Source organism: Diadema antillarum, unplaced genomic scaffold (genome assembly GCF_040938485.1).
Source record: "Diadema antillarum isolate AM-2024a unplaced genomic scaffold, OU_Dant_1.0 seq00002107_RagTag, whole genome shotgun sequence".
In the NCBI taxonomy this organism is placed as follows: domain Eukaryota; kingdom Metazoa; phylum Echinodermata; class Echinoidea; order Diadematoida; family Diadematidae; genus Diadema; species Diadema antillarum.
In genome coordinates this window covers 103,632-130,637 of record NW_027272749.1, presented here as the reverse complement: position 1 = coordinate 130,637, position 27,006 = coordinate 103,632, and the positions used below count along the sequence as shown (strand labels likewise).

Sequence of the window (27,006 nt, the reverse complement as noted above, 5' to 3'; positions counted from 1 at the left end):
ACAGCACAGGGTTACTAATACATGTACTATATACATAGACCCTCTTCCCTCCCAGGCCCCATGCAATACTCGCTATCGCCAATGACGTAAAAAGTACCCGGATGTTGATCTAAGCGTCATTTACGGTGCATTATGGGATAGTCCGGTAGCAAAATCACTTCCGTTCGTACGCGCGTGATACGTGACTAATGCGATTTACACACACAACCGACTGTATTCTACGTGTACTTCCGGTTTTCTCGACTTGAATTACAGCTTTAATATGATTTGAAATTTCTCCATTCTTAAGAAATTGCTGTTACTACAACTATTGGTTGTTGCTGCGAAGCTGCCATGTGTTGTTCGCACGACAATAAATGAAAAAAATCTGCAGAAATAGGACCCTTACTGGCATGCGAGACGTGACGTGGCAGCGTGGGTGAAGTTTGCGGGTGACTCCACAGCGCAGTACGTGCACGCGCGACTTACTAGTAGTGGTAGTAGCACTAGGTACTAGTAGTAGACCTAGTACAGTGCCTACGTACATTGTACGTACGTGTACTTACTTGGAAGAAATTGCTTTGGAAACAGGATAAGTTCGAGATCACTGTTCGTTCCCGATTGTGTTCGCGACATTTCGACAGAGAACAAATAAAGAAAAAAGACGGGCATTCCATGACGATATACTGTATATCCAGGTGGGTGAATATTTTCCAGCATATTTTCAGCGTATGCAGAGATGACTGATCTGTGATGTACGCCGTACCGGTATGTGTTAGCTTATGCGCTGCGTGCAGTGAGTGGTGCATGCTAGCAAGAAAGGCCGGCCGCCGGCGGCGGGGACTACAGTGTACGAGTATGCATGACAGGCCTGGCCACTCGCTGGCTCGGGCAGTACAGCGGCCTACTGTACTAGTATCCGTGGTCGGCGCTGCGCTATAGGTAAGGTACACGTACGCGCACGCTAGCGTTGTGCAAATTATGCCCCGCGCCGGAAGTGCCCTTGCTACCAAGTGAACTAAATCTTGACGAGAAAGCCACATCCGGGTACTTTTTACGTCATTGGCGATAGCGAGAATTGACACGATGTTTACGACCCATTCAGCGCGTACGCAAATTCCTTTACCCTGCGGTTTTTGCCTGGCGGCAAACCTGCTTTGAAGTTCCTGGAAATTTCCACCAGCTTGTTGCCTGGCTGGCACGGCCATGGGTGTCAAGTTTCCGTTAATCTACCTAGCTATTGTGAATGTTTTTCTTATACACTTGTCACTTCATTACACACATTTTGCTTCACCTGAGAAGCTGCTTACAAGAGTGGTCTCACGCTCATGTAAGGGGAACAAATACTATATTTCGGATACTATTTCAGATACTTCTTGATTACGCCTCTCATCGACGCAAATTAAGGTAATCACAGCGTTACTAACGCGTAATAGTGCAATGCCTTTCGTGTTTCATTTGTTTGCTAGTTTGTCCGTTTTTTTAAGCTTCCATGAAATCAACTGTGTAAGTGTTAAGCACAAGACAAAGGGAAGACTTAATCCGGGCGTTCCCGAACGCTGGCTACATGGAGCGATGGCTTCGTGGTCGATTGGGTGCAGTGAAGTTGACGCTATTGTGTTCGAAACAAAGGCACTAAACAAAAGACTTTTAAGCTGGCGTTCCCGGAACGCGGACGGCATGGGCGCATGCCAAGCTCGTGCCAAGCTGGCTACTTAACAGATAAGAAGGCATGCCGGACGCGGGCGAACGCTCGTGAGATAAAATCTGTCACGCCTTATATGACTTATTGCTTGGCCCCCCACCATCAAGAAACTCCCCCCTGAAAGCCTTAGTGTAGCTTTGGGAAATGACTGGAGAAGAAATGTAAACAATCCTGTTTCTTTCTCTCCCAATCTTTTAACACACACAGAAATAGACATCTGATAACACACACATACACCAGGACAGTCTAGACAGGTATCGAAGGACCAAATATTTTGACAATAAACATATCAGATTATGAGAACATAAGAGATTTCTGTCAGCAGATTCGCTCCCTGGTTTTACTTATTTCAATAAAAAGTTTTGTGTTGCAACTGATTGACAAATTGCCCTACATCGACGTAAATAAGCACTGAATTGATCAGTGTTTTAGTAGTAGCCATGACAAAAATCATGGGTGCACATACTCGAGCAGGATTCGAACCCACGATCTCCTGATTTATGTCGATGTAGGGCAATTTGTCAATCAGTTGCAATGAAAACATCTCGACGGAAGAATTTCATGAATTTGAAAAAAAGTTTTCTGGTCCTCAGGATGTAAATATATGAGAAATGCAATAAAAATCATTCATTACAACTTCAGCAGTTCTCTTGCAAGGAAGTGTTGCATTGATACACTAACAGCTTGACTGTACTTCACTGCAAGAGGAGTAAAAAGAAATAGACAATGAAGAAAAACAAAAGGAGAGAAAGACAACATTGTGGAGAAGGGAAAAGTAGAAGATGAAGAACCTGAAGAAAAGACGAAGAAGAAATGGGGCTCATAATGGGAAAAATGCTGGTATACTATTGGTCCCTGATATGCTGGCCTACCGTATATCTGGGAGCAAGAAATGTCCAGAGCAAGCAAACAGAATGGCATTGCGGAAGAAAAGCCTGTAGCGGTCAAGGAAGTTGCAGAAGGGCTCCACCTGGTGAGGAAAGCTGAAAGGATGACTCTTCCAAAGTTCCATCAAACACAAGAATGTCCCAGAGCTGGGAGAACTATCCTGAAAGTGCTTCTGATGCCCCTCGGGCCACTTACAGTATCTTATTCTATCCTATCCCACTCTATCCTATCTTATCCTATCCTATCTTATCCTATCCTATCCTATCCTATCTTATCCTATCCTATCTCATCCTATCCTATCCTATCCTATCCTATCCTATCCTATCCTATCTTATCCTATCCTATCCTATCTTATCCTATCCTATCTCATCCTATCCTATCCTATCCTATCCTATCTTATCCTATCCTATCCTATCTTATCCTGTCCTATCATATCTAATCCTGTCTTATCCTATCCTATCCTATCTTATCTTATCCTAGCATATCTTATCCTATCCTATCTAATCCTGTCCTATCTTATCCTGCCCTATCCTATCCTATATTACCTTATTACATCATATCCTATCTAATCCTGTCCTATTTTATCTTATCCTATACTATCCTATCTTAATTATCCTATCCCATCCTATCCTATCATTTCATGTAATTTCATTCACGAAAAGTGAATAAATGAAATGAAATAAATGTCCTTTAAACCAAAATCACTGTTTCATGGAAAGGTGTGAAAGTTCATATTTTCCACAACTTTCACAGCTACGTCAAATCTTAGAGAAACTTCGCCCGTTGAGTTTTGACTGTGGAGTTCAGTTTCACTTCAAGTCTGTGGAGTTCAGTTTCACTTCAAGGATTGTGGTGGCACATTTGTGCAGCAGTGAACACACTGGCAGCAGATGTGGAATACCTTCTTTAAAGGGGATGTCTAGTACTAGTAACTGATCAGTGGAAATCAGTGGGGATGCTGTGGATGATTGTTCCAATCCTTATGGGATTCATTTAAGAGTACATTATATATCTATTATTGTGTGAAAAATGTTTACTTCAGAATGGTCTAATATTCAGGTAATGTCCAATTTAATGTTTCCAGGTTAGTATGCCTATACAGTGACGGGGCATAAACTGCACATTACTTGAATATGAGACCGTTCTGAAGCAAATAATTTTCACACAACAATAGATATATAATGTACAGTTAAACTCGCCTAAGTCGACGTCGCATATGTCGAATAATCGCGCAAGTCAAAGATTTTAAAAAGTCTTGATTTTTCCCCATTGACTTACGTGTATTAATTCACTCACAAGTCGAATTTTTTAAGTCGAATACTCGCCTAAGTCAATGAAATTCCAAGAACACTTTCACGGAAAAACCATTGAATTCTCTGTGCCTAAGTCGAATGAGATTTTATTGTGTAATAAATCACTGTCAAAATCATGAGACGACAGTTTTTTGTTTACATACAGTATATACCAAAAGAAACTTTGCGTTAAAAACATTAACGTTTCATTTACGCAAGCGGTTTCACCTGAATCGTTATCAACGCAAACTAACGATCGGGAAAATTAACGTTTGTAGTAACGATGAGTAACGATCCCAAGCGCAAATTAACGATGTTTCGTTGACATTAACGATAGTAACGCAAGAACTCACGCGAGATTTTGGTTTCCGTTACCCAGACCTGGTGAAAGGACGACGTATCGCCTCTGCCGAGTGTAGCGATCTATGCCTTATATACTTAGCGGAGTCTTTTCGCGAATCGTATCACGATTTCGCGAATGGTTAATATGCGACCGGGGTCACCAAACACGCACGCCGTGCCAACAACAACAAAAAAAAAAAGCCGGATGTTTGCCTTCAGTTTTGGAAATGAACAGCGGTAACAATCGGCTCCATAAGATGCTAGAATAAAATTTTAATGTCAGATGTTTGCTCTTAATTTTGGAAATGAATAACGGTAATATTCAAAGTGGATAAAGCGTCTTGCTGAAGGGCAAATATCGGGCACACTGCTCCAGCTCTCAGCTCCAAAGTAGACAACATACATGTACATTATACACGTGTATGCGTGGTGTAACTGTAAGTCGATTTTATTTCGACTTACGCACAAGTCGAAACTCGCCTAAGTCTATGTGTTTTGCTCAGTCCCGAGAAGATCGACTTATGCGAGTTTAACTGTACTCTTAAATGAATCCCACAAGAATTGGAACAATCATCCCCCAGCATTCCCACTGATTCCCACTGATCAGTTACTAGCCATCCCCTTTAACCCTTAACATGCCAGGGCACAACTTGGCTATACTCACTGAGCTTCTTCCTCAGCATTCATTAATCCATCCAAATTTGTCAAGCTGTCAAGTTAGCAAGCTCACTCAGATGTAGCAATAGGTCCGTTCACAAACAATGAAAATCGAAATTACAATCGCGATCCAAATTTCGATTTTTTTTTCCGACCGTTCATACACAGGGAAAAATCGCACTTCACAGCAAGGAAAGAACGATCTGTGGTCAAATTGCACATGCGCGAAACTTGCATGACCGAAGACTGACCCCGCGGTCCCAATAATGTTGACGTTCAAGCGCTACGAACGATGGGATTAAAAATACCGATTTCCGAATCTCGATCGCGCTCACACACACAACGCTTGGCAAAATAATCACGATTTTTCTGAAAAATCACACTAATAGTGCGAGTTGGATCGCGATTAGGATCGCGAAAATTAGTGAGATTTTTCTTTCCACACAGGAAAAAATTTCGAAATTTTGATCGCGATAAGAAAATAAATTTTTAAATCTCACGTTTTCCCTTGTGTGTGAACCGGCCTAATGTTTCTCAGTCCAAACATGATGACCAAGGTGACACGTACAATAGGGGATTGGGAGGGGGAGGGGAGGGAAGAGGGGAGGGGGTAGGTAATCTCCAATAACTAGTAACAGATGATAAGTTACCAGACTTCTGTGCCAATTGGTGAAGAAAACACTCCAGTATGCATGCCAATCCTCGAACAAAGAACAGTAAGGGTTAAAGGAACGGACCACACATGGTGGTTTGGAAGAGGGGGAATTTCTCAACATCAATTTTTGCACTTCAAGCTAGTTCAGGGTCAAGGACAACCACAAAATAAAAAAGGAAAAAGAGAAAAGAGGAAATTTTGATACAAGGCATCTCTAACTCAAGGTGCGCCCTTCCATGGTCAATCTTCATCAACCTAATTCTTGCAGCCTCCCTGCTCACTCCACCATATGCTTTGCCACACCAAACAACCAAGGTATAAGGCCACCACATTCTTTCGCTGGATTTGTAAGTTGACTGAACTCTTGCTTCAAAAAAAACCCTATAAAAAAACACACACACTTGCACCCTCCCACCAATATACCATGTACTCAACATTCCACATTTCACATAAAACCTCAAAACCACACACACATCTTCACAAACACACATACATATACACACAAAAGTAAACATGTCAAGTACACAGTAAGGAAACAGAGGGTCAAAATACACAGAGGCAAGGAAAAAATGATGAGTAACAAACCCCTCCCCCTGCGCCAACCAACCCCTCCCCCCCCCCCAAAAAAAAAAAAAAGGAAGGAGAGAGAAAAATATATAAAATCAAAGTCCGTCTGTCAACAGCATCTCAGCCAGCATTCATGTTGGGCAAAAAAAACATTCATGCAGAGATGTGGGTAGCGGCTCACACAGAGCTCTGGAACCACTTTCACCAGGTCGGCAGCGGCAAGTCGGTCATGCCTCCCCCTACCGTTGTTGCGGCGAACTAATTCGGGTCGTAAACACGCTTTAAAGTCCCAGTGCAGATTTGCCGTGGGGAGAATGCATGTATGATGGAAACGAATGAGTAGCTCCGGTGTTTGCTTCATATAACTCATTACAACAGCACAGGAAAATCTTCATAAGGTCACAAGTACAACAAAAAGTTTTGCGAACCTGCTTTTTGGCATGTCAAAGGTCAAAGGTCAAAGGTTTGCAGATGACCCAGCTGCAAACCACTGCAGACCAAAAAAACACATTGACGCAATGTCCACAAGAACATACTCTCCAGTCACGTTTCATATTTGGTTCAAAGGGGAAACCTGGAACCTAAAGAAGCATGGTACATAGTATGTGAGGAAGTTTACATTTTTCATTTGAAAAAAAAAAAGCATGCCAATATTTTCTTCTTTTGAACGAAGATGAATTACATAAAATATGAGGAAAAAAATAGTATTTGGCAGCTCTGTGATGACGATCCACTCCAAAAGAGGAATGTTCTATTTGTTTGTTTACAAGTACATTTCCCATCATTCTGATTCCAGCACTCTGACCTTCACCTTAAACAGTACTCCCATCTTAACATCCAAGTTTATCTTTAAGTACCTGTTACAGTTTGTGCAAAAAACACCTGGCATGCCAAATGGGAGGCTTTATAGTGTCTTTAACATGATTCTGCTCGGTAAAACACGTACCAGCTTTTTCAGGTGTCTTCCAGTCTTTTGAAAACCGATTCGAAGATGAAGTGCAAACACGTACAATGTTACTCAATTTGAGGGAGATTCTTCAAACAGCAAACGAGAGAAACACACAAATGAAAACGGACACCCCCTCCCCTGCACCACCCTATGGCCATAATGTTCAGTTGACCCAACGGTGACCTTCTTCAACAGCGGTTATTGTTACAATCATCATATTTTTTTTTTCTTGCTGTCACACCTGCTCTGTCTTTCTGAATTACTTTGTGGGGAAAGTAACTGATAACATGTGGGATTAGTGGGACGCATCTCAAGATTAAAGGTCTCTCGTTTAATAAGCAAATGCAGGCTTCTGTTCACGCGAATCGGTTTGTACATTTCAAAATGTTTTGCTATCTGAGCCACATGTGCTACACACATTTTGGATGATATTTCTTTAGTTTAAAGCTGCTGCATCACTGGCATTCAGGATTTCTTTCTTCTTTTTTTTTTTAAATTCCCATTCACATCCCATCCTTTTTTTTTCAGTGCCTAGGCACTGATAGTTTTAAAGTGATCTTGCATTTGGTTTTGGACAATTATCCCTGAACAATTTAAATACCCTGTTCCTTCCCCTGACCCTAACCCTAATCCTAATCCTAATCCTGAACATAATCCTAACCGTAACTCAAAATTCTCACCCTAAACCTAACCCTAACCATAATCTTTACTCTTACCTTATCACTAAACCTGTATGGTGGGGGGAGGGGGTAATTATCTTGATATGTGACCCGCTACAACAAAAGGATCTGAAAGTCGCGGAAGGACAATTTTCTGAAAATGGCATGACATTATTCCCTTACTCTTCTACTTTAATTTCATATATAGCACAACTCATGAAAGTACTCGGTAGCAGAGATATCGATCATTTCATTAGCGCATGTCAAGTAGTTGAGGGAATTTGAGTTTCGAGAAAAACGCCTTCAAAGTTTTCCTTCTGACGATATCATGATCAAGGGGAGACGAGACAGTTTTCACTGCTTGACAATAGAAGGCATGCTCCTAGCGACCTCTGCGATGTTCATTCAAGCTTATCGCCAGCGGTCTACACACAACCAATCAGTAATAAAGATGCCACGCACTGACCAATAAGATCACTCCCTAGTTGCTAGGGGTGGAGTCTAGCTGCGGCGCTAAATTGAAATCTTCAGACTCGTTTCTGTTACGTTGAAAGTCAGAAAATCATGGCCCAGAAAAATGCTGATTTCTTGCCTTTCCACAGATCATTTAGCTTCGAAATTTTGGCAGATGATAGACAAAACATTAGGCTACAAGATTATGCCAAAAACAGAAATCCGATTGTTTTGACCGATTTTGATGATGTCACTTCAAACTCGATTTTCTCGGCTCGGCCGTTAGTGACTTTAGGATCCTTTTGTTGTAGCGGGTCACATATGCTTTTATTCAGTTGAACAGATGTGAATGGACAAAGGTAATCTGAACTGATTCCTTTCTTGCACCACCCAGGGGAGGAGATACCAGAGAGTACCGGACAGCTTTGGAAGCGGTCTCTGGCTCAGAGTCTAAAGGGCTTTTTACACTTGTGTTTCTTAACCCCGGACTTTCTCTGACCCAGGACTATCGTTAGTCCCGTACCAATTTTTTCAGCTTTTTACACTGGCCAATTAGTCCCGTACTATCTCTTGTCCGGGGCTAAGGAGAAAACTGACCTTTTTACACTCGTATTTCTTAGCCCCGGACTTTCCAAACCACATGAATATTCATAATTACGCTGTGTACTGTACACGTACACGCACGCACCGGCAGCACTTGATTGCCTCGTTTCTGATTGGTCAGTGAGGGTCGGACTTCGTCTCCGTCGCTTAGCCCAGGATTATTTTTTCGTTCTGTTTACACTCACTTGCTTGGCACCGCAATTGCGGTGCTAGCACCGCAATTGCGGTGCTAACCCCTGCTATTTTGCAGGGCCAGATAGTACCGTACTATCGGTGGGGCTAGCCCACTTTGGCAAAAACGAGTGTAAACAGAAAGTGGGCTAAGGATAGTCCCGTACCAACGGTGGGGCTAAGGCCCCCCCTTAGCCCCACCGATAGTCCGGGGCTAAGCAAAAATTTACAAGTGTAAAAAGCCCTTTAGATGCTTAAAATCAGTTCAAGAAGTGCCTTTAAGCTACCCAGGGAGCTGATACATTGTATACATGTGTTTTGAGTCACGCTGCGTGGTGTAGTACTTTTGACTTGCTGCATGCTGGGTGTATGTACAATATGTACAGTATGTAGATATAGGTTTCACCCATTATAGAGTCTTTAAATGGTGCGCTCAGTATGAGGGGCCAAAAACAGAACTGAACAAGGAGGCTTCTTAACCCATTGAGGACGAGTCCCGAGTATACTGGGGCAAGTGTCTATGGGAAATGCATGTTGTAGCAAAATCAGCCGGTCCTCAACGGGGTTAAGCGGACATAATATCATACATGTATATATAGGCCATATAAATATATAGACTAGCGGCTCTCTTTTTTTTTTTTTAACAGCTCCCTAAGGAAACAATCAGATCAGTGTGGCTAGAGTTTTGGGCTGTAATACATATGGGGCATCAAGTAATGCTCATCATCAGTTACACTGGTCCTAAAAAAACAACAACAAAAACAACTAGGAAAGCACTTGGAGGGGGCAGACCATGACATACATGTACTGCATAAATATATACACACTCTGGCCGCAGCATTCAATAGGTTCTTATGCAGTAACACTTTAAAATCCATTTGTTTGTTTGTTTGTTTTTTCCAGGGGAGAAGTTTGTAGTACAGTGTACTGGTAATACATGTAGTTACTGCTGTGTCTTAAAAAAAAAGCCAGACTGCATTTATACAGCACTGACAGTGATGGGAGAGAAAAAAACTGTCAGGTGGTATAGTGATGAAAACATGCAGTGTTACTGTCAACAGGTGCACTAAGTAATAATACCTTGCAAGTTCATGACATTGTGAAGAAAAATGCCTATTTCAGCATACTGGTGGTATTACTGGGGATAGATTATAATCATAAAAAAATCTGTTCTGTATTTTGTTTGTTTTAATTTGTTTGTTTGTTTGTTTGTTTTCTAGAGAAAGAGAGAGGGGGGGGGGGGGGATAGGGGAGGAAAAGAGTGGGGTTTACCAGGGTGTCAAATGAAACAATGTCGGAAAACATACATATATACTTACAGACTTACGAACACAATAATATACCAGGTAGTATGGTGTTTGTATGTCTGTCTGTGTGTATGTATGTATGTATGTATATACGTGCATGTGTATGTGTATATGTATACATGTATGTAAGCATATAAGTCTGCATGTATACACACCTGTATACGCATAGAACCAAGACATGAATATTCAGTGATAAACTGTTGTTAGTAAATACGTGTACTGCTATGCGTATGCTAACAAGCTACTAGTAATTCAACCAGCCTCTGCCCTGTGAAATAAAAAAATAACAACAACAACAACCTGGTAGCATCTCTTATCTCTTATCTTTTCTCTGCCTCCGTATAGAGCCAAGGGACTCTCTGCATGGTCTCTGCATGGTCTTTAGTATGGATAGCCTTTTGACAAGGCCTTGTGGCTGAAGATTGAGACTAACTCGCCACACCGAGAACTGCGAGAAACAGGTGAACGCGAGACCGAGTGGCGCAGCCACAAGACCTTTAGAAACCTGGGTTTTTCCCTACCGCCTCCCGATGAAGGCGAATATGAATTATTCATATATTCATGAGTCAGACCACAGCTGGTATGCTAATGAGACGTGTCAACGTTGCGCTGGCGATGCAGGCAGCTATGGATGAGCGAGCGGCCGACATGCATACTTATGCGTATTCATTAGATGCGACGGTGTGGTGAGCAATGCGGTCGCTGATTGGCCGCTACCCTATAGGGTAGTAGGGTAGCAGAATCGGCGAGAAACAACGCTCAAGATAAAAAATTCATGTCAGGTTTCAAAAGGTCGGTCTCGCGTTCACCCGTTCTCTCGCAGTTAGTCTCTTTCACAGCCACGAGGCCTTGCCAAAAGGCTATAGTATGGAGGGCACAAGGTACATGTACATCCCTTATCCTGTCTGGTGCTACTGCTTTACTTAGTGGTTAACCTTCACTACGTCACAACCCCAAAATGCCCTTGATTTTCTATGCAAGCGGGTGGCTAATGGTACCCACAGGGTTAACTCAGCACCTTGCATTTACATTACGGTGGGTCAGTGTACTCATGTACTAGGTGTTTCAAAAAACATTTCCCACTTTTGATTCTTAATAATTCCTAAACTATAAATCAGATAACATTGTCATTGATATGAGTTATAGCTGAATAGTGTACAATTTTGTTGGAGGTAGTTTAAATATGAAAGCATAAATCAGTTTCATGAAATCCATGATTAATTTCACGGTTAGGTTTCAGATTTTGCTCTATTTTCAACCCTCTGTACAAAACGTTCACTTTGCACAGGGGTCAATGGGTGTGTGTGGGAGTGTGTGGTTAACACCCTGACAATGGTCCTGAACAATGGCCAGGGTTTGAATGCTTCATTATTTATTCATGAGAAATTCCACTATCACAACTAGTCTTTATTCAGCCTATGGCAGTATCTGTGTAAAGTCAAACGCCTGCCGATACTGTCGTTGAGTGGCGACAGTGCTCTCCCTACTTCTGAAAAACGAAATTACAATGAATATCTTCTGTTCTGTCGTAAACATGGTGACAGGAAGCAAAGAAAATCAATATAGAGCATACACTTGTGTATATGGAGCCTTGAATAAATCTTCTGTGAAACAAATTGCCCCAGTGAAAAATGTTGCTGAACTCTTTACCAAAAATGATCTCTTTTTATTAAAAAAGCGACAAATTTGTCAGATTAGTAGACAGTTGTATCAAAATGAAGAACTCTAGATAATTTATGCTTATTTATATCCCAGATTCAGTGATATGTAAAGCAAAATTTGAAAATGATTGTCAACTGGAATGAAATTTGGTGTTTGCAAGCACGTGGAAACATGTGCTTACGTTTTCCATGTGCATATGTTTTAACCTTTACCGTGCATGAATTCAGACTAGCAGTGCCCAGGGCAATCCACATGAATTATTGATTAAGCATTCATGTGCCTGGGAGCCGAACAGGTGGTTCAGGCATGTCCATTGTTCAGGGCCATTGTCAGCACACACTCACAGACACATCATTGGTTCCTGTGCAAAGTTCATTTTTGCACAGAGGGCTAAAATTTGACCAAAATCTGAAACCTTACTTCAAAATCAATCTTAGATTTCATGAAATTGATTCATGCTTTCGCATCCAAATTGCCTTCAACAAAATTGTACACTATTCAGCTATTACTCATATCAATGACAGTTTTATCAAATGAATAGTTTTTGCGCTGTTAATGATCAAAAGTGGGAAATGTTTTTTGAAACACCTAGTACATTGTAGTACTGTAATATACCAACGTGGATGCTAACCTTGAAAAGAGCATTGCAATAGTTATTACTCTGTGGGCTGAAAAGGCACATTTTCTGGTGGCAAAACAGTAAATTCTACCTATCCTACGATAGACACGTGTATTGATACAATTTGGAAAACACAGGATTTTCTATGAAACCAGCAGTATTTTGAGGGGGAAAAAATGTACAAAATACTGCCAAAAAAAAGAGAGTAACAGTTGGTATCTCTGCAGTAATAATTCAGTCTACTACTCCAAGCATAATTATGACATCTAAACTACTCATTTCGAACACCTGACATTTTCAGCAACAAATAAGATAAAAAAAGGTGAGAAATAGGTAACCGCAGTCTTGAGGAATGCAGAGTGCCGGACAGACTCTCACTTCTGAGTCGTCAATGAGACAACGTGGGGTTGTGATTCGTGCACGGCGCAAGGTCCTTGGCCCAGAGTGCATGATGTCACTCTTGAGTTTCGATGAACTCTACATGACTTACATTTGTATCGAACACTCTTCATGACATAGAGTAGGTTTTGAACCACACTCTGATCGCTGTTTACGTCTTCAAAGGTGGTTGAAAGTGTAACACAAGGGTTTGAAATCTGAATTCCAGTCAATACAAGATGCAAGTACAGAGAGCATCTTCTATATTTTTGAGATAAATCGAGGACACAGAACTACAAACTTTCAATATTTCAAGTTTGTAATTTGATGTTAATACCAATAAAAGTAATGATAGTAACAAAGAAAATAATAATAAATACTAGTAAATAATAATGATACTAACGATAATGAAAATAATAATAACAATCATCATGACAATATTAACAAGTACTGTCATCATCATCCGACCATTTGCTTCACAACCGTTCCTTGCTATCAAACAGAGCAAGCTGGGCCTATCTCTAACAACCAATGTGAGTGATAAACAATGAATTGCAAAGAAATATTTGGAATTTGCATTATGAAAATAAAGGGATGGTATACTGGTTGAGATGGGGCGTCAGGTTCCCAACGTTTTTTTTGTGTGTGTGTGTGTGAGATAATCAGAAACCTCTTATGAAATATGAAAAGAGCATATAATTCTAAGAAGAATTCAAAGTTTTCTTCATGAAAATTGGTTTTGAAATGGCTGATATATGCAAAACAAAGCGATCCTAATGCGTGGGAACCACCTCTTACTAGGATCACTTTGCTTTACTTTGTTTTTGGATATCTCAGCCATTTTTTAAGTTGTTTAAGAGGGGGGGGGGGGGTTGGCACTGAATGCCACTTTAAACATTCCTGTGGTTCCGGCTGAACATGAACGAACATGCCCAGGCTGTAGATCTGTTTGGGGACACAATAGGGTGGGTACAGGGATGGGAAGGAAAGGAACCGGTGGTGGAATCCAGTTTCTACGATGTAGGTCTAAACAGATTTCTCCCATCGCTTCATATTCGTGAAGGTGTCATCGACTGGCGAGGGTAAATGCTACACAATTATTTCAAACATGTCATATTTGTGATTTTTTTTTTTTTAAGCAAAAGAGAGGGAGAAAGAAAAAAAAAATTGGCAACCGCAATCTTCAGGAATGCACCCGGCCGGAGAGACTTTCACTTTTGAGTCGTCACCGAGGCGGCGTGGAGTTGTTACGCGATTTGTGCGCGCCGTGAGGTCCTTGGCACCGAGCGCGTGATGTCATTCTCCGGTTCCTATATGAACTCTACGTGACTTACGTGATGCATTGTGGAATTTGCCCAGCGTGACTTCAGTTTTGGAACACCCTCTGATCATTGTTTACATGCCTTCAATAAAAAAAGAAACAAAGATGACTAAAAGTGTGCTATATATGCAGCTGGTAACCTCATTTTCCATCCAAGACTAGGGACGCGGTGCACCTCAGCAGTTAATAATCGGGAGACCCTTCAAACAAATTCTGTTATAAACTACAATGTACTTCTAGTCTACTACAGTACTACTCTACATCTGATAATAATAATACCGATAAAAATAACAAAAATAATAGAACACCATAACTATTACTACTGTTACTATTGCTACTACTACCACTACTACTACTGCTACTACTACTACAACAACTACTTCTATTGCTCTTAATGCTACTACTGCTACTACTACTACTGCTACTACTACTACTACTACTACTACTACTACTACTAATAATAATAATAATAATAATAATAATAATAATCATAATCATAATCATAATCATAATCATAATTTTTAGTGCTTTACAGAAGAAACTTTTGTTGCAAAAATGAGCTCAGCTATGCAGCAGCATCATAACATCAGCGCTCATGACACATACCACAAATTGGCAAGTCTGTATGATTTAGAAGTTGAGCAGCTCTTTAGTTGTTTGGTACAAAAAAAAAATCAACAATTTAAATTTCTCTAAAATATTTGGGCATAGGAAGAATCTATCCCCTCAGGAGGACACACAAAAAAATGTATTACTCCAATATTGTACACCAAGAATGGGTCTGAAGAAAAAATTTTGCTCGGGAGAAAAAAACTAATGAAAATTGGTGAATTTTTTGTGTACAAATTGAATGGAGGGCTGCTCAAAACCTACATAGATCAAACTGAGTTGCTAACTTGTGTTGCTCTCTAAACATACAGTTGTATACAATCCATAACTTTTTTTTTTCATGTGTCCAATTCCCTCCCCCCCCCCTCCAAATTTTCATTGATCTACTTGTGTGATTTGTGTAAAGTTTTTTAATGTTTTTGTTTTTTAATATACAACCTGGTACATCAGGCTATTTCACTATGCAGCTTTCCTTAAATCGAAGAAGAGAATACATGTAATTGTGTTTGTTCCCTTAAATGTTTATTCATCACCAAGATGATTCATTTCTGTATGTCTGTCTGTCTGTCTGTCTGTCTGTCTGTCTGTCTGTCTGTCTGTCTGTATGTCTGTCTGTCTGTCTGTCTGTCTGTCTGTCTGTCTGTCTGTGTCTGTCTCTGGCTCTCTATTTCTCTTAGACCTGTCCAGTCCAGGCTGGCAAATACAATGATATAACTTGGGGGAGACATACACAGTATGGACAGAGTCGAAACTTCTTTCTTTTTCTTTCTCCTTTTTTTTTTTTTTTTTTTTTTTTTTTTTTGTCAGGGGTGAGTATTTCTGGGTTTGAATAACCCTATCACTACAATTGGCAACAAGTCTGTGTGTAATGTTGATGGTGTTGGGAGGTGGTGGTTGCGAGGTGGTTAACATTTGTTCACTCACAGTCGTGGCTCACAAAGGGGTTTTAGACAGCTTTATGGGCTACTCTGGAGACTTGTGGAGAGTCACATGGCGATTTTTTGACGCTCCTTTTCGGAGGTAGGGAAAGTGCATTGTCATTTCAACAGCTGTAAGAGCAGGCAGGTCTAGCCTTCATGCAAGGATATGTGATTTTTTTTTTCCTGTGCTATGTATCCATGTCAAAGTTGGGTCTGATATCAATAGGCTAGGCAAAATCTCTCTCTCTCTCTATACAGTGCACTATAATTATAAAACCTTAATGAGCACTGCATAGGATGGTTAGTTCTGAAGAGAGCTTGTACATTATTGTGTGTGTGTGTGTGTGTTGTTTTTTTTAATACATGGAATAGAATATAATAACTGATCACTGTCAAGAATTGGCCAAATCGGGACAAACTGTATGAGAGCAAATATGCCAACAGTCTCGCAATGGTATGCGTTACGAAATAAACACAACTACAACATTAAACTGCATGACTGCTTTGTACTCAGAAATGGAAAATGTGTATTTGTATTTCTTACTGCATTTTGCTTTGAATGGAGTGCCGGAGACATATATCTGCTCAAAGCGTTAATAAGTGACATCTTGACCAAATTTCATATCTATATGTTCATAAATGAAAGAAGTCCTCTACTTCTCGCAAAATCATGTTCCCCATCTGGTCCCTCCCATCTGAATTTATGGCTCGAAAACAAATTTTACATCCATCAGCGTGTATTCATGTCTTTTATGCCTGCCATTTTATAATACCATTCAAAGATACTCCTACCTTAGGCCAGAGTTAGAAAATGATTTTTTTTTTCTCAAACTTTCAGTTAAGTCTGATATTTATCTTTCAAAATGTCACCTTCACCTAATTACCTATCTCTATTTACATCAACATATTATACCAAGCTATGATATAAATGGCTGCTCCTAGCTAAAGTCATGGCAAGTAAATGACCTTTTGTGTGTGTGTGTGTGTGTGTGTCTACTAAGTTCAGGGACCATTAGCCTTCTTTGACCTTTGGCCTCTTCCCTATCATTTCAACTACAACAATTGTTTATCATTTCTATCCTTCCTCTTGAATCATAATACAGGTGTACTTTTCTAGCTGAAGTTATAATACAGAGAGAAACACACTTTCAGCCAAAAGTTCATTGACGTTTGTCCTTTCTTGCAGGATTTTGCCCAACACATAATTGGCAAATCTACACCTCGTTTTAATAGCATACTGAAAGGGGTGTCTCCAATTACAATAACAGAGAGAAAAAAAAATGTTAACCCCCCCCCAAAAAAACAACAACAACAACAACAAACAAACAAACATAAAACAGCACCTCTGGCAACCTTCCTATATTGTATGCGTAGCTACAAACATTGAGACAATATCAAAAAATGAGGAGTAAGGGAAGGGCTTTTCACAAATATATTTGCTGAAACCTTGACACACACACACACACACACACACACACACACACAAAAGCAAAACAATACCACACTGTGCAGTGAAATCATAGGATGTCATTCCATGCTTTATCTTGAAGTGATGTTTGTATGTACTGTCCAGGTGGAATCATACAAGATCTACATGTACATTGTACCTTGTAAAAATAAGGGGAAAATTGTTTACATGATGCACTAAATGCTAGCGGTGATTCACAAAAGTTTTGTGCTGCAGAAAAGGCCGCTGGCTCCAATATGCGAAAGTTTCATGGTGCGAATGTTGCTGGTTTTGCAGTAATTTCTGACAATCACTGCCCATTTGATATCGGAGGAAGACAGCAGGAAATGGTAGTAGAATCAATCAAATTTACATAAGTTTGCCACTATGAGACACTCACAGGGAGTGATGAAAATCATGACAAAAAGGTAAAGCCCTGAAACACAGAAATTAGCGGTTTCTGGTACTTGATGGATCCATGAAGCGAGACATACATGATTTGAAAGGCATAATTTACCATTTGCAGCTAAAACAAAAATCCAGCATTAGTGCTTCAAAATAGTTCTAACACGTGAGTTAGGGATAGAAACAACCACTGTAAAAATTTGAATCCGTATAATTGCTGTTAAGTATTGTTAAATACACAAAATGTAAACAATAGTTATAGTAAAAATGTTTAAAGACTAAACTTTCTACAGTTACATGTATGGTTTATTGAGAAAAATACTGATATCTCCTTATATCTTAGGCTCAATCGCGAAAATTTTATATGGTATGATGTTTTGTGATACAACAGACCCACACATATGCATCAAATGTGATATCTTGAAAATTTTTGAAATCACTGCTCCCAAAGGTAAACAGGACCTTTAATATCAAAGGTATGGAAAATGTTGGTCTGATTCCAGTTAGGATCAATGCATAGAAGTTTGAGGGATAGCAAAGAGGACTTATAGCATTGATATGCAAAAAGGGAGATTACCGTTCCAGGCCATGGAACTGGTGAGTGCCTTTTTTCTATGCTTGCATCCCAGTGACGTGTCTTTCTCAAGAAAACACTCCTCTCTTCCACACGTTGCCCACGTGAAATGGGATGATTAACGGCCTGTTTACACGTGGATCTGACTTTTAAAGTTGCAAAGAATCGCTGCAGACAATAGTGTTCACCCCTGCCCGAACCACCGTTGACTTTTATTGATTTGGCTGATACGATCCAAACATCTTTCCCCCCTTATTGCATCAGACACTCACTTAATATTCTATTTTCCCTTTTTACGAGTCCGCCCAACAATCAAACTCCGACCTCTTCATCTTTCTGCTTTTCTCACCGAACGACTTTTCTCTCTGCTGGGTTTTTTATGACTCCTCCAGAGCTAAATGTCAGAAATCTCGGAGGCTTTACTGTACAGGAGCTGAAATTGTTAATCATGTTTCTAATCTCTGTCAGTATGAAGCACGACAAAAATATGGATCTCTTCTCTGCTTTGTGACACTTTGCTGAGATTTACGCCTCTGTATCTCGGATCGACCTCTCCACTGTTTTCTATCTGTCTATCATCATCTTTTAACTTTTTTCATCCCCGAGATTTTGCCACAAATCTGTCCCTAACACAGATCGAAATTCCCCTTGTCTTCGATTTCCATGAAAGTAATTGTATATATATCTGACACATTGATGTGTTGAAAAGGTCTTGAGATGTCGCATGCACTGTTCAAGGTTTTTGACAATCAATTGTGAAGCATTGTGAAAACTAGATTTGATAAACTGTAGCTTTAAATGAAAAGTCTCGTTCCAAAAAGCATCGAAAACTTCGATTTTGAAAACAATGTATACATTTTAGAAATCAAATGTTTGTATGTTGAGTTGCTTTATTACTGTGCATAAAAGGTTTAATGAGTCTAAATTTTTGCAAATCGGGACTTACCGACAATTTCACGAATGATTAAATTTGCAATCATGGAGTACAGTACTGAACAGAGAAATGATTATGTTCGTGTCACATTCATATCGGGATCAGAGTCGATTTTTTTGTGTGTCTTTAAAATTGCAAATAGCACCTGACTTGTGAAATTCACGGAAATAAAGACCTCACAAAATATTTGGTATACAGTATGCGGTACATGATTCTTGCATTTCACTTGTATTCTTTATAACATAAAATATGGAATACTGTAAAACGCAATAATTTCGTGGCATGAAATTTTCGCGAATTGGAGCTGACGGCCTTTTTCGCGGCATGAAATTTTCGCGAGTAGCCTCTAACGTTCAATGCATATAGTGTAGACAAGAACCTTCACATGCATTTTAATTTCGCGAATCTTGGCTCTTGCGAAATTTGCCAAATTAAAATGCACCCAAACATTTCTTGTTTTACAGTATCTTGAACTAGTCTCCTGATATTCATGGTCCCTTTGCTCCCTCGGGTTTGGTCACTCGCTCCTACACAGTGTCTCACTCCAAACTCTCACTCAAGGTTGGCAGCCCTGTGACAATAGACTTCTCCAAACGTCCGTGTGCCAGAGTGTTTTTTTTTCCCCATACATTTTAGCATCATCATAACAGCTCAATCTGCAAAGATGCGTAATTCTTACAATAAAAGAGCCAGTAGTGTTGGGATTTTGTACCTTGGAGCGGGAAGGCTGGCCCTGCTCAGATATATTTGAGACTCCCCATAACAAATTGTGAACGGCGTTATCACTGATTTCTATGTAAGTACACGGTGACACAACATTTGCTCCCGCGACAATAGCTCCTGTCTTACAGTGTACCTTTTACAGGGACTTAGGGTTAGGGTTGTGTATGATAGGGTTCTAGGTTTAGTTTGATGTGAGAATTAGGATTAGGATTAGGGTGATGTTTGTGGGTAGAATTTATGTTTGGCTTAGCGTGCAGATATTTTATGGGAGCAATAGTTGTAGGAGCAAATGTCATGGAACCAAGTACAGACAAAGCCAGAGAATCCTGAGTGGTGCCGATGGATACCGATGAGCATGCGCTTCGATGCACATATTCGTGGTTTAGGAATGTACCCCGGTGGGCAGAATGAAGATCAATGCAACTGGACCACCCATGAACCCCAATACTATTGGGTCTTTAACCCGTTGAGGACGAGTCCCGAGTATACTCGGGCAAGGGACTATGGGAAATGTGTGTTGTAGCAAAATCAGCCCGTCCTCAATGGGTTAAGCCAACGCATAGCTACATGGTGTCAGTAAAGTAAGCATTATGCTAAAGATTGGAATAGAGCAAATTAGAATTGGCAGTCATTTACGATAATTGGGTGATTGATTGATCGACTGATTGAGGAAAATTGCCCTCTAGGAACACACCCATGAAAAAAAGGCCTTCCCCAAATGGTTTTCAGTTCAATTCTTTTATCACTGTTGAAAACAAAAATCATGTGGAAAATATATATTACTTCAAGGGCTGACATGTTTATTATAGAATGATAACATAAAATGATGAAAATACATGAATGAATAAAACAACCAAATTCACGGACAAGAACTGTTTCCACATCTTTTTCTATTGTAATTTTGACCTCCAATTTCAGAACACACCAAAAACTCAGACACATGGATTCTATGTAATCTGCAAAGTTCTAACATTTGGGTTATCTTATCGACTCTATTGTGGTAGTAATGATGGCTTAATTGAAGGGGTTATGCTTCTCCAAATAAGACCAACAGTACATCATTGTGCATCTACAATGTCATTCCTTAAAGGCAAAACAGAGTTTTCAGAATGGCTCAAAATTCATCTTCAACCATTTGGAAGTTGCTTGCAATATATCAAAAGGGCTTATTGAGACCTTTGACTGGCCAACACGATTTGCCAGGATAATGAGTTGTTTTGGAGTATTTTTAGATCAAAAGTGTAAAACAATTTCGATTGTATGCATACGACTTTTATCCTAAAGTGACCAATCCATTCAGTAGTGGGTATGTAGAACACTGGTAGTCCATGATGATAGAATTATGTCCAAGCAGTAGTATTGAGCCATATGCAGCTAATACAAGCTGCATGCGATTCACTCTCGTGCGATGGATAGTGCTATGGCCCGATACATGTAACCAATGTAATTGATTATGAAACATCGAGTAGCAACCACAATTGGGTATGCTCTGACATTGCAATGCTTCCGGCACACCTTTTTAGGCGGTACAATGTATTTCTCATTTTCGTCATCACCCACTTGAAATCATGTTATCACAGCATTGCTTCATGCATTTCTTATGCATTGGTCTCTAATTCAGAACAAAAATGTACAGTTTCTGCAGTCATATGGAAACCATGTTTTACCTTTAAACGTCCAAAAGAGAAAACAAGAAACTTTGTGTCAGTGACTCTCAGCTTCCTGTGGTAGCATACTACGACTTTAACAGATTCCACGTCATCTCTGCAGCAAAAGACGATCACTCACCATCCCTGCTTTGATTTCTCCTAACTAGACAGGGGTTATCAACCAGGCCTCAAAACCAGGTTGTAATTGGTAGCAGCAAAGTAGATACTTTGCGACACCTTCCTAGAAATGTTTTTTGTTCGTTACTGAAAGGATTCCACAAGTGAAAAGTCTCTGCCTCTTGAGTTCTGTTGAAATCCACCTGGTGTTTGGGTGCAGGATTGACTGAGAGCATTGCACGGGTAATTAAAAAAAGGAAAGCGTGGAAGGCATCCTGTTGTTGCCAACAGTATACAGCCATTTTTCATCTTTAAAAAAAACCAAACACATTATCAGCTTCAAGAACAATGACGCTTTAACGGACTAGATATATATGCATAGACGGGGACATCGTTAAGCTCATGACCCATTTTTCTTGATAAACCTCTGCACGTTTTGGAGCAGTCTCCATTGTCTGTATATCACCATGGCAATTGAAGAGTTACAGAATGAAACTTTTCTTGATAAACTTAATGCAATGTTTGGAGCAGTCTCCATTGTCTTTGTCACTGCGGTGATTGAAGAGCTCCAGGAAAAAAGCATAGTGCTAACGCCCTGAAAATGACTTCTGCTGCTATTTTCACATGCTGCATTCCCTCCAAAAATTTAAGAGGAGCATACAACTCTCATACCTGTATGTTTAAGCATAAAAACAGAGAATTTGACATTTCTGCTCTTTTGAGAATAGAGGAAACATTCAAAAGGTTTTATATGTGGTATCCAAAGTACACCACATCAACTCACTTGATCGTAAACTTGGGTTTTTTTTTCCTAAAACTACATTCAGAGGTCCTTAAAAAAGTGTACTTTTGCCATTCCAAACTTGCAGATGTTTTGTGAGTGGGTCAAGAAGTCCTGCTTCGCAAAATAATTGAACTTACTAATTAATTGACGCATGCAGTATGCAGCAGTGCGTCATCTAAAGCTCAGATGTGAGTGAAGTACTCTTGCCAGGCCCAGATTTTATACGCCCTCTCAGACTGCAAGCACCGAGTCAGATGGTGGTAAAACGCAATGCACCGTAGCATGCCCAGCTTGTAAATCGTCACACGCCAGGACGCAACATGACTGAACGTGACGAAATGGCTACCATAGCTTGCCGCAAGAACTTTGACAAAATGTGGCAAATTGGGACAACACATGCTGCAACCATGACGAAACACGCACTGAACATGGCAGAACACGACAAAACTTGAATGGACCATGAGATACTTGGGAATATGCTTCTTGTCACAGTGAAAAGACACGCCTGATTTAGATATTTGTCTAAATCCTGAGACGCTAACAGTGAAAGGATAATGCCTCATCCAATCTGGGAGGAAAAAAATAGTGAGAGAGAGAAAGACAGACCCACCTTCCTCAGAGAATCCATTGGACATGATTCTGCCGATGCGTTCTGGTCGCGCTCCGGTCCCGCAAAAGTAGAGCCGCGTACGGATGGTCGGGTCTCCAAGCTGCTTCAGACGTATCCCGTACAGCTCCTTTATTGTCATCGATACCCCAGTAGCCTACAAAACACATACAAAATCAGAAACAGACGAGCTAACTGAAAGAATGATCTGAACTTTTTTTTTTTTCTACCCTTCCTCATCCCCCCCCCCCCCCAAAAAAAAAAATGTATTTAATGACCAAAACATTGTAAACAAGTAAAGAGTTCTACAGTGACTAAAACACATACCCACCAATCACATCAAATTTTAATGGGAAATTCCATATTTCATTGAAGATGGATGAAACACTGGAGTAATCGCATATATAGAGTTTATGATATACTTTATGATCTTTATCACTATTATCTATTCTTAATACAAAAATGATTAAAACAAGAATAGTTGTGTACTGTATGCTTTGTATTTTATGTATCTTTTATTGTTGGAATGATGAAAATAAATATCAATTGAACTGAAAAAAACAAAACAAAACTGAATTGAGTTGAGTTGACAAGGTGGGGGAAGAGGCGGTACTGTGTAAGGCAAGCAGTGCTTCTTGATGACGACACCAACATGGCAACGGATGGTCGGTGCAAGAGTTTAATTTTTTTTTCTTCCTTTTTTAATTGAGGGTAAAAATCACGATAATCTGCCAAGGCAATCACTCATAACGAGAGCATGGAAGAGGTACAAAGGGATGTTCCTTGTGAGTAGCAAGAGGGATGTCGTGCAACAGTAGAAGATGCAGCAATATGGAATGCCACTGTGAGCAATGATTGCCATAGCAACCACTAACAAGTCCCGCACTTACAACAATTGTACATTTGATAAGACAATCGTATATTGAACTCTGTTTAATTCACTACAGGCTGCTAGCGTCGAGTTGTCAGGATGCATCCTCCTTCATATGCAATCCCTTTATTCCACGTGCAGTGTTACCACTCCTCTGCAATAAGAAGAAGTTCACAGTCCACGACCTTTGACTTCAAGCAAGAATCTTTGACCCCCTTCACACAGGGAAATATTTCCAAATGTGTTTCTGTGCCCAATATTTAAACAAATTACCCATTAGACATATCCAGCTGAAATGAGTGACATTTGACTTTTAATTCCCTCGTTTTACGTAAATTGTTTCTTCACCTTCATCCTAAAGAATTGTATCACCACTGGATATTCTTTGGTGAATTCATTGTCAGATATTATTCTTCTTAAGAATAACAGTTAAATGACCTCTGACCTTTCATTGCCACCATTTTATCTCAATAATTGTTGATATCTATCCCTCCCACTACAGTGTAACTCATCATAACTGGAAATTCCTAGCTGAAGTCATAGCCAGAAAATTATGAATTTAGCAAAGTAAAGTGTCTTTTGCCTCGACCTTTGACCCCCAAATCTCCTATGCCTAAATAATTTTCTATCTTTACCAATAATATACACGACTGTATTTCATACTATAAACTATTACCACTGGCAAATGGTGCATCAACATTTGTATGGGTGTCAACTTAAGGCTTAGACTGTGGAAATTCCTACAGATATCAAATCAAATGTCGAGAAACCAGGCATATATAACCTAGGATAAAGACTTCTATAAAGCTTTTTATGTAGGATGACATATTCTTTGTGACCTGAAACTGTGCAAGACACTGCATATCCTTGCATTGGTCCTACTACAGGATTGAAGTAGATGACCTTCATCCCAAAATGCACAGCATAATATTGCCTCTTTTTTTACTTGTTGCTGGAATTTTCACTGAAGAGAACATACACCACAGTTATACAAATGTCGACACAAAAACAGGTTTGTAGAGTGTGGGAGTTGGAAAGTTCAGTTCATGGTCGTCATGTATCATTTACAAGTGTGAACTGGAATACCCCTCAAAGTTTTCAGAGAAAATAAAATGGGATTAGGAAGAATCTCCTTCTTCACTTTTGAGCCCGTAGGAACTCTCCGTCCCCATTTTTACTAATATCGTGCCAGCAGAAGTCTATGGCCTCCATTGTGAGGAAAACAGAGGCTGGTAAAAGGAGGGCATCTAACTTTTCAAGCTGTAAAGTTGTAAAGAAATTATGCACACTTTCCCCCTCCTTTCCTCTTCTCATATGTAAAGCCCACCCTTCTCCCTCTTCCTCACCCCCCTCTCCCCCCCCCCCCCCCCAAAAAAAAAGAAAAAAGAGAGAAGAAAGAGCAAAAGAAGATCAGTATAAACTGAGGTTATCCAGGGTGCCATTCACATTCCCCAAGGGAGTATGGGAAATGGGAGAAACAGTCCCTTTTCCCCCACAACCCCCTGTACTTGGCCTCTTCTATTTGGGAACTTCACACCCCCTGGTGAACTCTCGGTGGCTCGGAGATAGAGGAGTTCCAGGAAAAATTCAGCCCGAGTCCAGGGGAGGTGTTCGGTAATCGCTGCAGCAGCTGCCCCGGAGTAACATAGCAGTGGGACAAAATGAGAATGTGCTAGTTCTTTGACCTTTTCATCTGCTCGGGGTCCATCATCATACTCTCAGAAAAAGAAGAAAAAAAGAGAGCTGGAACAAAAACAACAACAAAACACAAAGAAATCCAGGGAATGAGTAGAAGGGGGATCACTAGGCATGGAGAGGGTTGAGGTTACACTATCAAAGCACCTGATGCATTGGGCAAGCTGACTTAATGAACCTGAATTATGACAATGAAGACCTGTTCAGAGTATCACTGACTGTGACAGTTAAATTTTTTCCCTTCAAGAGTATGGCCCTGATGGTTTCTCATGAGGAATGTTCAAGTCGCGTTAAACCTGCCTTGCACGAAACGACCTGAGGTCGTGCGACCTTCCAAATGGCGGTTTGGCGCCACCAAACACCAAGCATCAGGTCGTAGGATTACATGTAGGTCACATGACCTGATCGAAAGGTTTTGGCATGTTGAATTCTTTCAAGTGGTTGTGCATAGGCAGCTGGTTAGCTGCTAGCTGCACATGCTCTGTGTGCTAAGGCATGTAAGAGGCAGGTTGTAGATCCTAAGGTCAGGTCGAATGACTTGGTTTCATGGTCGGAATGTCATACGACCTCAGGTCATGTGGTATGTGGCAAACTTTACAGACACAGAGAAGTTGGCTGTCTGATAAGGGCAGCATGTTATGTGATCTGAAGCCACATTTTTATGTGATTTGAAACTACTTTTTTGGTTTATTTTATATCATCTACACAATAGTGAGAAAAAGAGGTAGAAGGCTTTGTCTAAGTGTTCAATGTGCTTATATTCCCTTAGTCCTACTGTAAATACATGTATATGTGTTTTTTGTTTGAAGTTCAGACATATGGGGAGTAGAGCAAAATGTACACATGAATGAAGCAAAGTGTTGGAGTAATCTGCCCCCCCCCCCCCCATCAACGTTTTGTTCAATAATTCTGTAATGCAAGATGACCTTGCCGTGAGGCTTCTTGGCTTTTTTCTTTCAAGTCTCGTGCAACTTTTGAGACCAAATTCGCAAGATCGGCGCATACCGTTATGCAGCCATGCCCATTTTTATAACGGCACGTCACCCCAAAACGTGCACAATTTTGTAATTTTACATACATTTCCTATGGAAAACAGTGCTCTGTCCTGAAACTCATAAAAACCTCACTATTTTTACATCCATCATTTTGTTTGATTAATTGTATGGGTGGAATCAGCAAAGATTGAGAAGTATGGCTGCCAGTGTGGATGGACGACTAAAGATCGCGAAGACTTTGCGATCTTAAACTTCGCAATCTCTTGCCACTGTGACCGCAGCTATAGACACACATACACGTATACAAGAATGTCAGTATCGTTCTCTGTGGATAAACCAAACAAAGCCATATCTACATGTCGATAGCAATTCTTCTTTCTCTAACAGGAATCCACTATAAAATAAGAGAAAAATAAGAATCTGCTCTGAGAGCACAGATCACTACCAAGGCAGCTCGTTCCTCTCAAAT

General features: G+C 40.3%; 1 protein-coding gene across 1 annotated transcript in view; it reads right to left on the bottom strand.

Moving 5' to 3' along the window:
• The window catches only part of LOC139713949 (uncharacterized), a 122,268-nt gene that overhangs the window by 72,739 nt on the left and 22,523 nt on the right, over nucleotides 1-27,006 (bottom strand). Inside the window, exon 12 of the mRNA XM_071625669.1 lies at nucleotides 22,980-23,133. Coding sequence (XP_071481770.1) covers nucleotides 22,980-23,133 — 154 coding nt within the window. The remainder of the gene's footprint in view (nucleotides 1-22,979; nucleotides 23,134-27,006) is intronic.